Below are 13341 nucleotides of genomic sequence, written 5' to 3'. Positions count from 1 at the left end.
TTGTAGTCAACACCTTGAACTTGTCGAAAACCTTTTGCGACAAGTCGAGCTTTGTAGATAGTAACCCTGTTCAAGAATTCGTCCGATTAACCAGTTAACATGCCGATTAACCCCAACTCGTAGGGTCACCGAGTAGCCAATAAACCAATAAATCGTCCGATTAATTGATTAAATGGCCGATTATCCTATTAATCCCCTACTCGCAAGCCAACCGAGTAGCTACCACTTACCAATTTCCTCAACAATGGATAGTAACACTACTATCAGTGTCCGTCTTCCTCTTGAAGATCCATTTATTTTCTATGGCTTGCCGATCATCGGGCAAGTCCACCAAAGTCCACACTTTGTTCTCATACATGGATCCCATCTCAGATTTCATGGCCTCAAGCCATTTCGCGGAATCTGGGCTCATCATCGCTTCCTCATAGTTCATAGGTTCATCATGGTCTAGTAACATGACTTCCAGAATAGGATTACCATACCACTCTGGTGCGGACCATACTCTGGTTCACCTACGAGGTTCTGTAGCAACTTGATCTGAAGTTTCATGATCATCATCATTAGCTTCCTCACTAATTGGTGTAAGAATCACTGGAACTGATTTCTGTGATGGAGTACTTTCCAATTCGGGAGAAGGTATAATTACCTTATCAAGTTCTACTTTTCTCCCACTCACTTCTTTCGAGAGAAACTCCTTCTCTAGAAAGGATCCATTCTTAGTAACGAATATCTTGCTTTCGGATCTGTGATAGAAGGTGTACCCAACATTTTCTTTTGGGTATCCTATGGAGACGCATTTCTCTAATTTGGGTTCGAGCTTATCAGGTTGAAGCTTTTTCACATAAGCATCGCAGCCCCAAACTTTAAGAAACGACAGCTTAGGTTTGTTGCCAAACCACATTTCATATGGTGTCGTCTCAACGGATTTTCACGGTGCCCTGTTTAACGTGAATGCAGCTGTCTCTAATGCATAATCCCAAAACGATAGTGGCAAATCGGTAAGAGGCATCATAGATCACACCATATCTAATAAAGTGCGATTACGATGTTCGGACACACCATTACGCTGTGGTGTTCTAAGTGGCGTGAGCTGTGAAACTATTCCACATTGTTTTAACTGAAGGTCAAACTCGTAACTCAAATATTCACCTCCACGACCAGATCATAGAAACTTTATTTTCTTGTTACAATGGTTCTCCACTTCACTCTGAAATTCTTTGAACTTTTCAAATGTTTCAAACTTTTTTTCCATTAAGTAGATATACCCATATCTGCTCAAACCATCTGTGAATGTCAGAAAATAATGATACCTGCCATGAGCCTCAACACTCATCGGACCACATGCATCGGTATGTATTATTTCCAATAAGTCATTATCTTGTTCCATTGTTCCGTAGAATGGAGTTTTAGTCATCTTGCCCATAAGGCATGGTTCGCAAGTATCAAATGATTCATAATCAAGTGATTCCAAAAGCCCATCAGCATGGAGTATCTTCATGCGCTTTACACCAATATGACCTAAACGGCAGTGCCACAAGTATGTTGCTCTTTCATTATCAACTTTGCATCTTTTGGCATCAATATTATGAATATCTGTATCACTACGACCGAGATTCAATAAACCATCAACATTGGGTGTATGACCATAGAAGGTTTTATTCATGTAAATAGTATAACAATTATTCTCTGTCTTAAATGAATAATCATATTGCAATAAACATGATCTAATCATATTCATGCTTTAACGCAAACACCAAATAACATTTATTTAGGTTCAACTCTAATTCCAAAAGTATATGTGGTGTACGATGATGATCATATCAATCTTGGAAACACTTCCAACATACATCGTCACTTCACCCTCAACTAGTCTCTATTTATTCTGCAACTCCTGTTTCGAGTTACTAATCTTAGCAACTGAACAAGTATCAAATGACCAGGGGTTACTACGATCACTAGTAAGGTACACATCAATAACATGTATATCAAATATACCTTTGTTCACTTTGCCATCCTTCTTATCCACCAAATATTTGGGGTAACTCCGCTTCCAGTGATCATTTCCTTTGCAGTAGAAGCACTTAGTTTCAGGCTTCGGTCCAACTTTGGGCTTCTTCACGGGAGTGAAAACTTGCTTGCCATTCTTCTTGAAGTTCTCTTTCCTTCCCTTTGCCCTTTTCTTGAAACTAGTGATCTTGTTTAATCATCAACACTTGATGATTTTTCTTGATTTTTGCCTTTGTTGATTTTAGCATCACGAAGAGCTCGAGAATCGCTCTTTTCATCCCTTGCATATTATAATTCATCACGAAGTTCTAGTAACTTGGTGATGGTGACTAGAGAACTCTGTCAGTCACTATCTTATCTGGAAGATTAACTCCCACTTGATTCAAGCGATTGTAGTACCCAGACATTCTGAGCACATGCTCACTAGCTGAGTTATTCTCCTCCATCCGCTTAGGCGAAGTATTTGTTAGAGGTCTCATACCTCTCGACACGGGCATGAGTCTGAAATACCAATTTCAGCTCTTGGAACATCTCATATGCTCCGTGGCATTTCAAAACATTTTTGAAGTCCCAGTTCTAAGCCGTAAAGCATGGTGTACTAAACTATCAAGTAGTCATCATATTGAGCTAGCCAAAAGTTCATAACGTCTGCATCTGCTCCTGCAATAGGTCTGTCACCTAGCGGTGCATCAAGGACATAATTCTTCTATGCAGCAATGAGGATAAACCTCATATCACGGACCCAGTCTGCATCGTTGCTACTATCATCTTTCAACTTAGTTTTCTCTAGGAACATATCAAAAAGCACAGGGAAGCTACAACGCGAGCTATTGATCTACAACATAAGTTACGAATGCTATCAGGACTAAGTTTATAATAAATTAAAGTTCAATTAATCATATTACTAAAGAACTCCCACTTAGATAGACATCCCTCTAGTCATCTAAATGATCATGTGATCCATATCAACTAAACCATGTCCGATCATCACGTGAGATGGAGTAGTTTTCAATGGTGAACATATCTATGTTGATCATATCTACTATATGATTCATGTTCGACCTTTCGGTCTCAGTGTTCCGAGGCCATATCTGCATATGCTAGGGTCGTCAAGTTTAAGCCGAGAATTCTGCACGTGCAAAACTGGCTTGCACCCGTTGTATCTGAACGTAGGGCTTATCACACCCGATCATCACGTGGTGTCTCGGCACGATGAACTGTAGCAACGGTGCATACTCAAGGAGAACACTTATACATTGAAATTTAGTAAGGGATCATCTTATAATGCTACCGCCGTACTAAGCAAAGTAAGATGCATAAAAGATAAACATCACATGCAATCAAAATATGTGACATGATATGGACACCATCATCTTGTGCTCATGATCTCCGTCACCGAAGCATCATCATGATCTCCATCGTCACCGGCTTGACACCTTGATCTCCATCGTAGCATCGTTGTTGTCTCGCCAATTATTGTTACTACGACTATTGCTACCGCTTAGTGATAAAGTAAAGCAATTACATGGCGATTGCATTTCATACAATAAAGCGACAACCATATGGCTCCTGCCAATTGCCGATAACTTTGTTACAAAACATGATCATCTCATACAACAATCTATATCACATCATGTCTTGACCATATCACATCACAACAAGCCGTGCAAAAACAAGTTAGACGTCCTCTACTTTGTTTTGCAAGTTTCATGTGGCTACTACGAGCTTCTAGCAAGAACCGTTTGTACCTACACATCAAAACCACAACGATTTTTCGTCAAGTGTGCTATTTTAACATTCAACAAGGACCGACCGTAGTCAAAATCGATTCAACTAAAGTTGGAGAAACAGACAACCGCCAGCCACCTATGTTCAAAGCACGTCGGTAGAACCAGTCTCATGAATGCGGTCATGTAATGTCGGTCCACGCCGCTTCATCCAACAATACCGCCGAATCAAAGTAAGACGTTGGTGGTAAGCAGTATGACTATTATCGCCCACAGCTCTCTGTGTTCTACTTGTGCATATCATCTACGCATAGACCTGGTTCTGATACCACTGTTGGGGAATGTAGTAATTCAAAAGAATTCCTACGATCACGCAAGATCTATCTAGGAGATGCATAGCACGAGACGGAGAGTGTGTCCATGTACCCTCGTCGACCGAAAGTGGAAGCGTTTAGTAACGCGGTTGATGTAGTTGAACGTCTTCATGATCCAACCGATCCAAGTACCGAACATACGGCACATCCGTGTTCAGCACACGTTCAGCACGATGACGTCCCTCGTGCTCTTGATCCAGTTGAGGACGAGGGATAGTTCCATCAGTACGATGATGTGGCGACGGTGATGATGAAGTTACCGGCGCAGGGCTTCGCCTAAGCACTACGATGATATGGCCGAGGTGTTAAACTATGGAAGGGGGCACCGCACACGGCTAAGAGATTGTCTGTTGTGCTTTGGGGTGCCCCCTGCCCCCGTATATAAAGGAGGAGAGGGAGAGGCCGGCCGGCCCTGTAGGGCGGGCCAAGAGGGAGGAGTCCTACTAGGACTTAGAATTCCCATTGGTGGAAGGGGGGAAGAAGGAAGGGAGAGGGAGATGAACAGGGAAAGGGGGGCCGTGCCCCCTCCCCTAGTCGTATTCGGATTCCCCATGGGGCGGCGCGCGCCACCCACTTGTGGGATGTCCTCTCTCTCTCTCCCCTATGGCCCATGTTGGCCCATTGCTTCCCCGGGGGTTCCGGTAACCCCTCCGGCACTCTGTTTTTACCCGTACCTCTCGGAACTCTTCCGGTGTCCAAATAACATCGTCCAATATATCAATATTTATTTCTCTACCATTTTGGTACTCCTCGTCATGTCTGTGACCTCATCTGGGACTCCGAACAAACTTCGGTAGTCAAATCACATAACTCATAATACAAATCATCATCAAACGTTAAGCGTGCGGACCCTACAGGTTCAAGAACTATGTATACTTGATCGAGACACATCTCCGATCAATAATCAATAGTGGAACCTAGATGCTCATATTGGCCCCTACATATTCTACGAAGATCTTTATCGGTCAAACCGCACAACAACATACGTTGTTCCCTTTGTCATCGGTATGTTACTTGCCCGAGATTCGATCATCGGTATCTTCATACCTAGTTCAATCTCGTTACCGGCAAGTATCTTTACTCGTTTCGTAATGCTTCATCCCACAACTAACTCATTAGTCACATTGCTTGCAAGGCTTATAGTGATGAGCATTACCGAGAGGGACCAGAGATATCTCTCCGGTACACGGAGTGACAAATCCTAATCTCGGTCTATGCTAACCCAACAAACACCTTCGGAGACACATGTAGAGCATCTTTATAATCACCCAGTTACGTTGTGACGTTTGATAGCACACAAGGTGTTCCTTCGGTATTCGAGAGTTGCATAAACTCATAGTCAGAGGAACATGTATAAGTCATGAAGAAAGCAATAGCAATAAAACCTATTGATCATTATGCTAAGCTAACGGATGAGTCTTGTCCATCACATCATTCTCTAATGATGTGATCACATTCATCAAATGACAACACATGTCTCTGGTCAGGAAAAATAACCATCTTCGATTAACGAGCTAGTCAAGTAGAGGCATACTAGGGACACGTTGTTTTGTCTATGTATTCACACATGTACTAAGTTTCCGGTTAATCCAATTCTAGCATGAATAATAAACATTTAGCATGATATAAGGAAATATAAATAACAACTTTATTATTGCCTCTAGGGCATATTTCCTTCAGTTTGTTTGATATTTCTGACAAACCCATCATCACCTATATATAAACAATAACAACAACACAAGTTCACTTGCTTGACCAGATAAACACTGACATTTGGGTCCTTATGGGTTTTAGATACCACTAGTAAATGACTATATACCATGTCGTTCCGAAAAGAAAAACTAACTACTATCAACTCTCACGGGATTTCGTGTGACCACTGATTTGAATAGCTGAATTTTCACTAGATTTGATAACTATTTGAGTCGCTCAAATTTCACTTACGTGACAAAGTGCATCTATGTGACTAAACTCAACTCGTGTGTTATCTACACTTCTTCAGAAGATAGAAAAGGCAATGACTCCAACATACACCGGAAATGGACCACACCGGGTACAGTGGACGCAGAGTATCTAGTCCCGAGCTCATATGCTCTCTAATGAATAGTAAAATCAAAAAAAAGTAAAAAATTCAAAAAATTCTGAATTTTTTTGGGTTCAAACTTTGACAAATGTACTCAGTGCTTGCATATTTTATCCCAAAATATCATCCTTGGAAGTCATGGTAAAAAACAAAGTCAACGCTCCGGAAATGCTATTTTCAAAAGCATTTTGGAGTGTTGTTCTTTTTTGCCATGACTTCCACGAATGTTATTTCGGGATGAAATTTGCAAGCACCAAAACATTTGTCAAAGTTTATACCCAAAAAAATTCAGACTTATTGAAGTTTTTAAATTTTGGTTGAATTTATTGTTAATCCCGAGCTCAAATGAGCTCCGAAGTAGGAAGGGACTTTCGGAGTACACATCAACAGATTGCTAATTTTCTTTCGTTCCATTTGTTTGAAGTTTTTGACAAACCCATCATCACCTATAAACAGGAACAACAAGACAAGTTCACTTGCTTGACCAGATAAACACTGATGTTTGGGTCCTTATGGGTTTTAGGTACCACTAGTAAATTAATATATCCCCCCGCTTTGAAAAGAAAAGGTAACTACTATCGACACCACAATTGTCGTTGCAGTTGCATCAAACACACAAGACAACCAGATTCAAGTCCTCCTCCTCCAGCCAGCAAGGCTATGGAAGTTGAATGGAGGGTCACCGTTCACCAAATGCAGCTACCGCAGCAGGGCATCACCCTTATTGGCGTTGACATTCTCCTTTCACTGTTCCATCTTCTTCACCAGCTGTAAAAATATCCACAAGGTGTTACCATCAACACACACACATTAACTGTTTTAAGACTTGCAATTAGGTTCTTGCAAGCAATTGCCAATGATGGTAAGTGTAGGAGGATTTTCTCTGAGAAAAAGAGGATCACCCCTGGCCTCCGATGCACAACCGTAAAAGTATGAAGGTTGATGATCGATGTCATCGTTGGCCAACAAGAAAGTGCAACTGAAGGCTAGCCGAACCCTCAAGCAGTGAGCCACGGCAGAGGGTGACCACCGTCAAGTCTCACGGGATCCCGTGTGACCTCTTATTTGAATAGCTCAAATTTCATTGGATTTAAAAAGCTCAAATTTCATTGAATTTAAAAAATATTTGAATGGCTCAAATTTCAACAATGCGGCAAAGTGCGCCTATGTGACTAAACTGAACTCATGTGTCATCTCCACTTCTTCAGAAGAGAGCAAAGGCGAAGAACCCATTAGAAATGTACCACACATATCGAGTACACATCAACATATTGCTAATTTTCTTTTGTTCCATTTGTCCAAAGTTTCTGACAAACTCATATACCTATAAACAGTACTCCACCAGCTGGTAAAGGATCCTTACGGGTTTTAGGTACTACTAGTAGAAATTATGATACCACCGACAAACAAATTCACTAGTAACGACAACACAAGTTCACTTGCTTGACCATATAAACACTGACATTGGATCCTTATGGGTTTTAGGTACTACTAGTAAATTATGATACCACCCCGCTCCAGAAAGGAAAGGTAACCACAATTCATTCTCATCCTCCTGCTAGCATGGCTATGGAAGCTGAATGGCAGGTCTCCTTTCACCTGATGCAGCTGCCGCAGCGCCGCAACAGGACGCCACCCTTCTTGGCTTTCACGTTCTCCTTGGACTGCTCCACCAGCTGTAAGAAAAAAAGATCACGGGCACAAGGTGTTTTCATCAGCATGCACACATTAACTGTTTTAAGATTAGATTGGCATAAGCAATTGGCAAGTGGTGGCGAGTGTTCCAGGTGATGGTGGGAAAATGTACATACCATTTTTTTCTTAGTCAGCAGAATTGTCTTCTGCAACAAAACAATGAAACAATTTAGTAACGGTAAGAACTGAAAAGAATATGCAAACTGAATTTTCTCATAATTTTCACTGGTCAGTAGCTCCGTACCTCCTCAGCTTTCAGACGCACGTTCTCCTCCTTGAGGTGGTTCAGTTCAGCTTCAAGCTCCACGGTATAAGCCTGTAGGATTTAGAAACAGGGAGTGCAAGTGTCACCAATATTGTTACCACCGTTACAGAAATGGCATTGCATAAAAACAACAATTTTGGCAGCAAGGTAAGTACCTGCTTCCTGGCACGCGATCGTGCGGCTGACTCACGGTTCTTGATCATGCGGCGGTGGCGGCGCTCGATGCTCCTCTCGCGAGACTGATCCTTCGGGGCGCCACGTTTTCGGGCGCCACCATTCTCCATCATCACTACGTCGCCCATGCAGTTCATCATGTCAGCCTGCGTCATGGCGCTCCTCCCGTCCGACGACCCGGGGCTCACGATACCGACCCCACCTTGAGGAGGTGGTGGCGGCGGCACCACGGCCATCCCCGCGTACCCGTTGGGGACGAACCCCATGTCGTCGCCCATCACCTGGAATATACCGTTGGCTGGTGCCATCGGGTACATCATTGGGCCAGGCTGCTGCCCCTGCTGCACGGGGTTCATCTGTCCATGGACCATGCCGACCGGCATAGGCGCCTGGACGCCGGTGCCAGATCCACGGACCACGCCGGCCTTGACAAGGAACTGCTCCAGCGTCATCTCGCCTAGGGTCCCCTGCCGGTCGTTGGCCACAACCGGTGGCTGGACAGGAGGCTGCTGTGAGGGTCGCGCGGCCTGAGGCTGGGCATGCACCGGGCGGGGCTCCCTGTTGATCTCAGCCCACACCTCCTCCACCGTCTTCCGGCACAGCGGGGGAGGCAAGGAGAACGACTCCTGCCGGGCTAGGTTGCTTCCTCCTGCATCTCCGCCACCTCCGCCTCCACCAGCACCCACCACAGGAGCCACCTCCATGCCCACCAAGCCACCGCCGGTCGCCGCCTGGAACTCCTCGGCATTCCATATGTTGCTCATAAATTCGTCCATGTTCATGGACCCGAAGTTGTGCCCCGCCTCGCACACGGAGTATTGCAACTCGTCCAGCGTCAGCGCGAAGATGGACGATTGCCGTGCCGGCGCAACCACCGTCTGCTCCTCACCTTCGAGAACGCGCGGGTGCGAGGTGACTTCTTCCTCGGAGAACTTCACATCCTTGCTCATCTCCGACGCCATCCGATGTCTCCTCACCACTGTGGTCTCGCTCTACGAACTCTCTTGCTTGTGGGTAGTGGTGTGTGTGGTTCAGCCTTGTGCACCGCGCCCTCTATTTATAGCCTGCAGCATGCAAGAGATAAGCATCAATTAAAGCACTAGATAGCAATTAAATTCACGTGATTGATGAAAAAGGTGAGCTATAGATATAGATAGATACAGTAGATAGAATTCGTCTCGTACTGGATAGATAGGGTACTGCCAAAGCGCCAAACGTGGCCACGAGTTACGCCTGGTGTACGAGACGAACCCGAGGGGCGTGCTAGTATTGTTCAACGCCAAACGTGGCCACGAGTTACGCCTGGTGTACGAGACGAACCCGAGGGGCGTGCTAGTATTGTTCAATAGCTAGCCGACGACGGCCGCCGCCGAGACGCCCCACTGCCCGACGACTGAGCATTACGCGCGTTAGCGTGAGAGATAAGGATATGAGTAAACCGTGTGTGGCCGTTTGCTACTGCCTACTGCTGCCAAGATCACCGTTTCTAATTCGGGGGTTGGATTAGTACAAGGATTGTTACGGCACGGTGCTCTTCAATTCAGGGAGGTGACAAAAGGTGGTGTCGTCAAAAATGGAAAAATAGATAGGTGACAAAAGGTAAAGTCAGTCTACACGCAGAAAAAAAGTCAGTTATCCATCTTTTTTTTTCTGAGAAAGTCAGGCATGCATGTGAAAATGCATGTCTACCTTTTATTTTTGGGCCTGGACCATCTAGAGGGAATCTAGGCCCAGAATTTGTCGTGCACTAGTGGGCCTGTTAGAAGCCCACATATATATATATTTATATACTAATCTCATACTGACTCTTCCGTGTTCTACAAAAATGTCATACTTTTTTTTTTAACACTACAAAAATGTCATACTGACAGATACTAACCAGACTTTACTCAAATGGAAGACAGATATTAATCAGACAAGAGTCGACCTGATGGCATGGAAAAGCAAAATCAGATAGAGCCCTCCTCCCCAGGATGGTGTGGAAAAGAAAAATCAGACAGGGTGGTATGGTATGGAAAAGAAGAATTAGACAGAGTCGACAGATGATAACACATGACTTCTCGCTGTCTGAAGAAAAAGACATGGGCTCGCTTTCAGCGGCAACCTGACGGTTCTCGAGGACATACCAAGAAGAATGGCTCAGCTCACATCACACCAACAATGGCCACCCCAGCAAAACTGCTATGACTAGTACAGCGCGTGCAGGCAAGCGCAGACTGGCTTGTGGTTTCACGATTTCGAAGGATTCAGCCGATGAGAAGGCAGCCTACCGGAATACCGGATCGTCGCAGCATATAATAAGCACTTAAGCAGCAACCAGGGCGATTCAAGATTTATTTACTGCTGGTGCTACACAAGAATCACCCTCGGCTGGTGCTACACAAGAATCACCCCCCGCCGTTCCGACCCCGAACATAAAACGGCGGTGAAACAAAGGCGCTAAGTTGCCGAAGCTGCTACGATCGCTGGAGATGGCATGGTGGAACGAGAGCAAAGTTGACAGCTCCGAATGAAACAAGAGCGAAGAGCGCGCGGCCCGCCTGAGTACGCACGTACCTCCTCCTCCCGCTTCAGCGCCGGAGAGCCGGCCGCGCGCCGGCCGCGAGCGGCAGCACCGCCGCGCAGATCAGCTTCGGACACCACCGCCTGCAGCTGAAACCTTTATAGTAGAGTTGCGTGGGGGGAGGGAGTCAGGGAGCTGTGGCGAAACGGGAGGCAGCATCCCTCCTTACTAACTGGAGAGAGAGGGGGAGACGCATGTGCGTACGTGAGGAAAGGAAATGGTGCCGCTGGGTGTGCCGTAGCGCGGCATGCCTCCTGGCGTTGGCTGTGTCGGGCGCGTCGGCACGTTGGGCTTTCCAGAGCCATCGCTATTCTTCCCAGACGGGCTCCGAGTTCCGAGGCTAGTAGGGGAACGGAACGGGTAGCTACGAGCGAGCTAGCTGTGCCCCTGCATGCTGCTTGCTTACTTCCGCCCCGGGTTTTGTCAGCTCTTCTGCCCACACAGTCGCAGCTGCCTCCCTATCCCGTCGCCCTTTTGGTCACCGTACATACGTGCTGGCCAGCTGCGGAGCGGCGCCAGTACGCGCGCCCAAAGCTGGAGGTCCATGCAGAATCTACTTGATGCCAGAGTATTTATACGACAAACCACGCACCTGCCGCCTACAGCCTGAACCTTTGGCCTGAAGCTTGTTGGAACAGGGGAACTTTGGGTACTCTTCGGTGCAGATATGTGGATTAGCTACAGAATGGCAAAAGCTATCCGCACCTTGCGACTCGCTTTCTGCGGCTGATGTACTACGTACTGGCGTGGCCGGTTCTCGTTCCACACGATCAAAGAGTTGGCTAACACATCTGCTCACGAAAAGGGACATGTCATGCATGTCAGCTGTGTCGCCGTAGAGATTAGAGAAGACGAGATAGGACCGGGCGTTCAGGTGAGGATAAGTCGACGCGTGCAGGGTACGTGCCTCGAAGGAGATATCACCTCCTGCCCGCAGTCGCCGGTTCTCTGTGGCAAATCTGCGACTGTTTAACAGTGCACTTGTGTCCACAGACAAGGCATGCAGAGCCGGCCGTACCAATCTTCTGTACAGGAAAAAAAACGCTTACACATCTCCAATACCGAGCCGCAAATTTTGCTCCGCATCTGTCCGCCGACAAAGAGACCCCCTGTCCATGGCCGCCACGTCCGTCTTAACGAATGCGGAGCAGTGGCCGGCATTGCGCCGGTCGCACCTCTGCCTGCTGCCTCGCCGCGCGCTTCGCCTTGGATACCATGGCCTGAGAGCCGGAGGCACCGCCGGAACTGCCTCCTCCAAGGTAGTGGAGGATGCGGCCACGTGCCTTCGCGATCGCGGGCAGCAGCTCCTCTTTTATCAGGCGGCAGTGGCATCGTGGTGGTGACGCTGGCTCGTCGGTTCGCTCATGGAGGCTGTGCAGCGGGGGCTACGCCGGCTCTTCCTTCACACGGAGGAGGTGTTGGGGGGACGTCGACTCCTTCTTCACGCGGCCGCCGATGTGGTGGCCGCGGCTGCACAGCGGGGACGCCGACTCATCCTTCACCTGCCGGAGTGACGAATGCGGCACTGTGCGTCGCTGGTGAACGGCTTAAATAGTCACGGCCAGGCCAGGGGAAGGGGCGGTCAGCCCGCTTCAATGCGGTGCAGTTGCCGGAGTTGGTATCTCGGGACGGGGCTTCCGAATTGAAGCGGCAACGCCCGACAGGTCGCGACCGTCCGCGCCGCCTTCCTGGCCGGTCAAATCGTGGGCATTAATGGCGGCCGCTGCATGCTATGGGCCGGCATGAATGCGGCGCGAGCGTTCGATGAAAAGCGGGGGAGAGGTGGTAGGAGCGGTTAGGAACGGACGTGGCAGTGGTCCATACGCCCGCAAAGCCCCCCCCCCCATCCTAATTTGTCTCCGGTTTGCGGGAAAAAATACGTCCAGACCGCCCGGTGGACCCATACAGGCCTGCACTGGATGGCACAATACGTCCGGACCGCGCGGTCTGAAGGTCAGTAGTAGAGATGCCCTTAGTAGGAGAGGGTAGAGGCGGACGTTTGAACCCTTAGCTGTCACTCGTCTTCTCCGTGTCTCGCCGCTATCATGATGCATCGTCCATGCAGTGTTGGTAGTACCGGAAATATTGCTGATTGTAGGGGCCTGATAGGGCGGAGTTGATGGGTTGTTTTGGGTCAGGGACGGAGATGGCCGAGGTGCGGTCTTCGACGAACGATGCTCGACGGCGGCGTTGGTGATCCAGCGCTACAATCTTAAATAGTGGGCTAACCTGGCTGGGTCATCAAAGAAGAGGGCGTCGGTGCATGGTCCTGGGTGACAATGAGCTCGACATTAGGCCCACCAAATCCGGCATGCAGCGGCATGGGCAATTTGTCTCCTGTTTTCTTTAGCAAGTCTCATGGTTTGTGGCGGCGAGGCGTCGGCCCGTTTCAATTGAGGAATAATGTCCTACAGCATGCTGGCTAGCTGGAAGTTCATGGAACCCCAATGTGC

At 47.3% G+C, this 13341-nt stretch overlaps 1 protein-coding gene across 1 annotated transcript; it reads right to left on the bottom strand.

Moving 5' to 3' along the window:
- Positions 1-6820: 6820 nt before the first annotated feature.
- On the bottom strand, positions 6821-9381 carry LOC119281750 (bZIP transcription factor ABI5 homolog). The gene is made up of 5 exons (XM_037562197.1): positions 8307-9381; positions 8131-8202; positions 8003-8032; positions 7791-7867; positions 6821-6959 (listed from the first exon to the last, which is right to left on the bottom strand). The coding sequence occupies exons 1-5, from the start codon at positions 9285-9287 to the stop codon at positions 6953-6955; spliced, it is 1167 nt and encodes a 388-aa protein (XP_037418094.1). The 5' UTR covers positions 9288-9381; the 3' UTR covers positions 6821-6952.
- Between the last annotated feature and the right edge of the window lie 3960 nt (positions 9382-13341).

The sequence above is a fragment of the Triticum dicoccoides genome, chromosome 3B (genome assembly GCF_002162155.2).
Source record: "Triticum dicoccoides isolate Atlit2015 ecotype Zavitan chromosome 3B, WEW_v2.0, whole genome shotgun sequence".
Lineage (NCBI taxonomy): Eukaryota > Viridiplantae > Streptophyta > Magnoliopsida > Poales > Poaceae > Triticum > Triticum dicoccoides.
This window is presented reverse-complemented; position numbering and strand designations above follow the sequence as displayed.

Excerpts from the sequence above, each read along its gene's own strand:
- LOC119281750 (XM_037562197.1), bottom strand. The coding sequence starts at position 9,287 with ATGGCGTCGGAGATGAGCAAGGATGTGAAGTTCTCCGAGGAAGAAGTC. Across the intron at positions 8,203-8,306 it reads GATCGCGTGCCAGGAAGCAG|GCTTATACCGTGGAGCTTGA; the intron begins GTACTTACCTTG and ends TAAATCCTACAG. Across the intron at positions 8,033-8,130 it reads TGCGTCTGAAAGCTGAGGAG|AAGACAATTCTGCTGACTAA; the intron begins GTACGGAGCTAC and ends GTTTTGTTGCAG.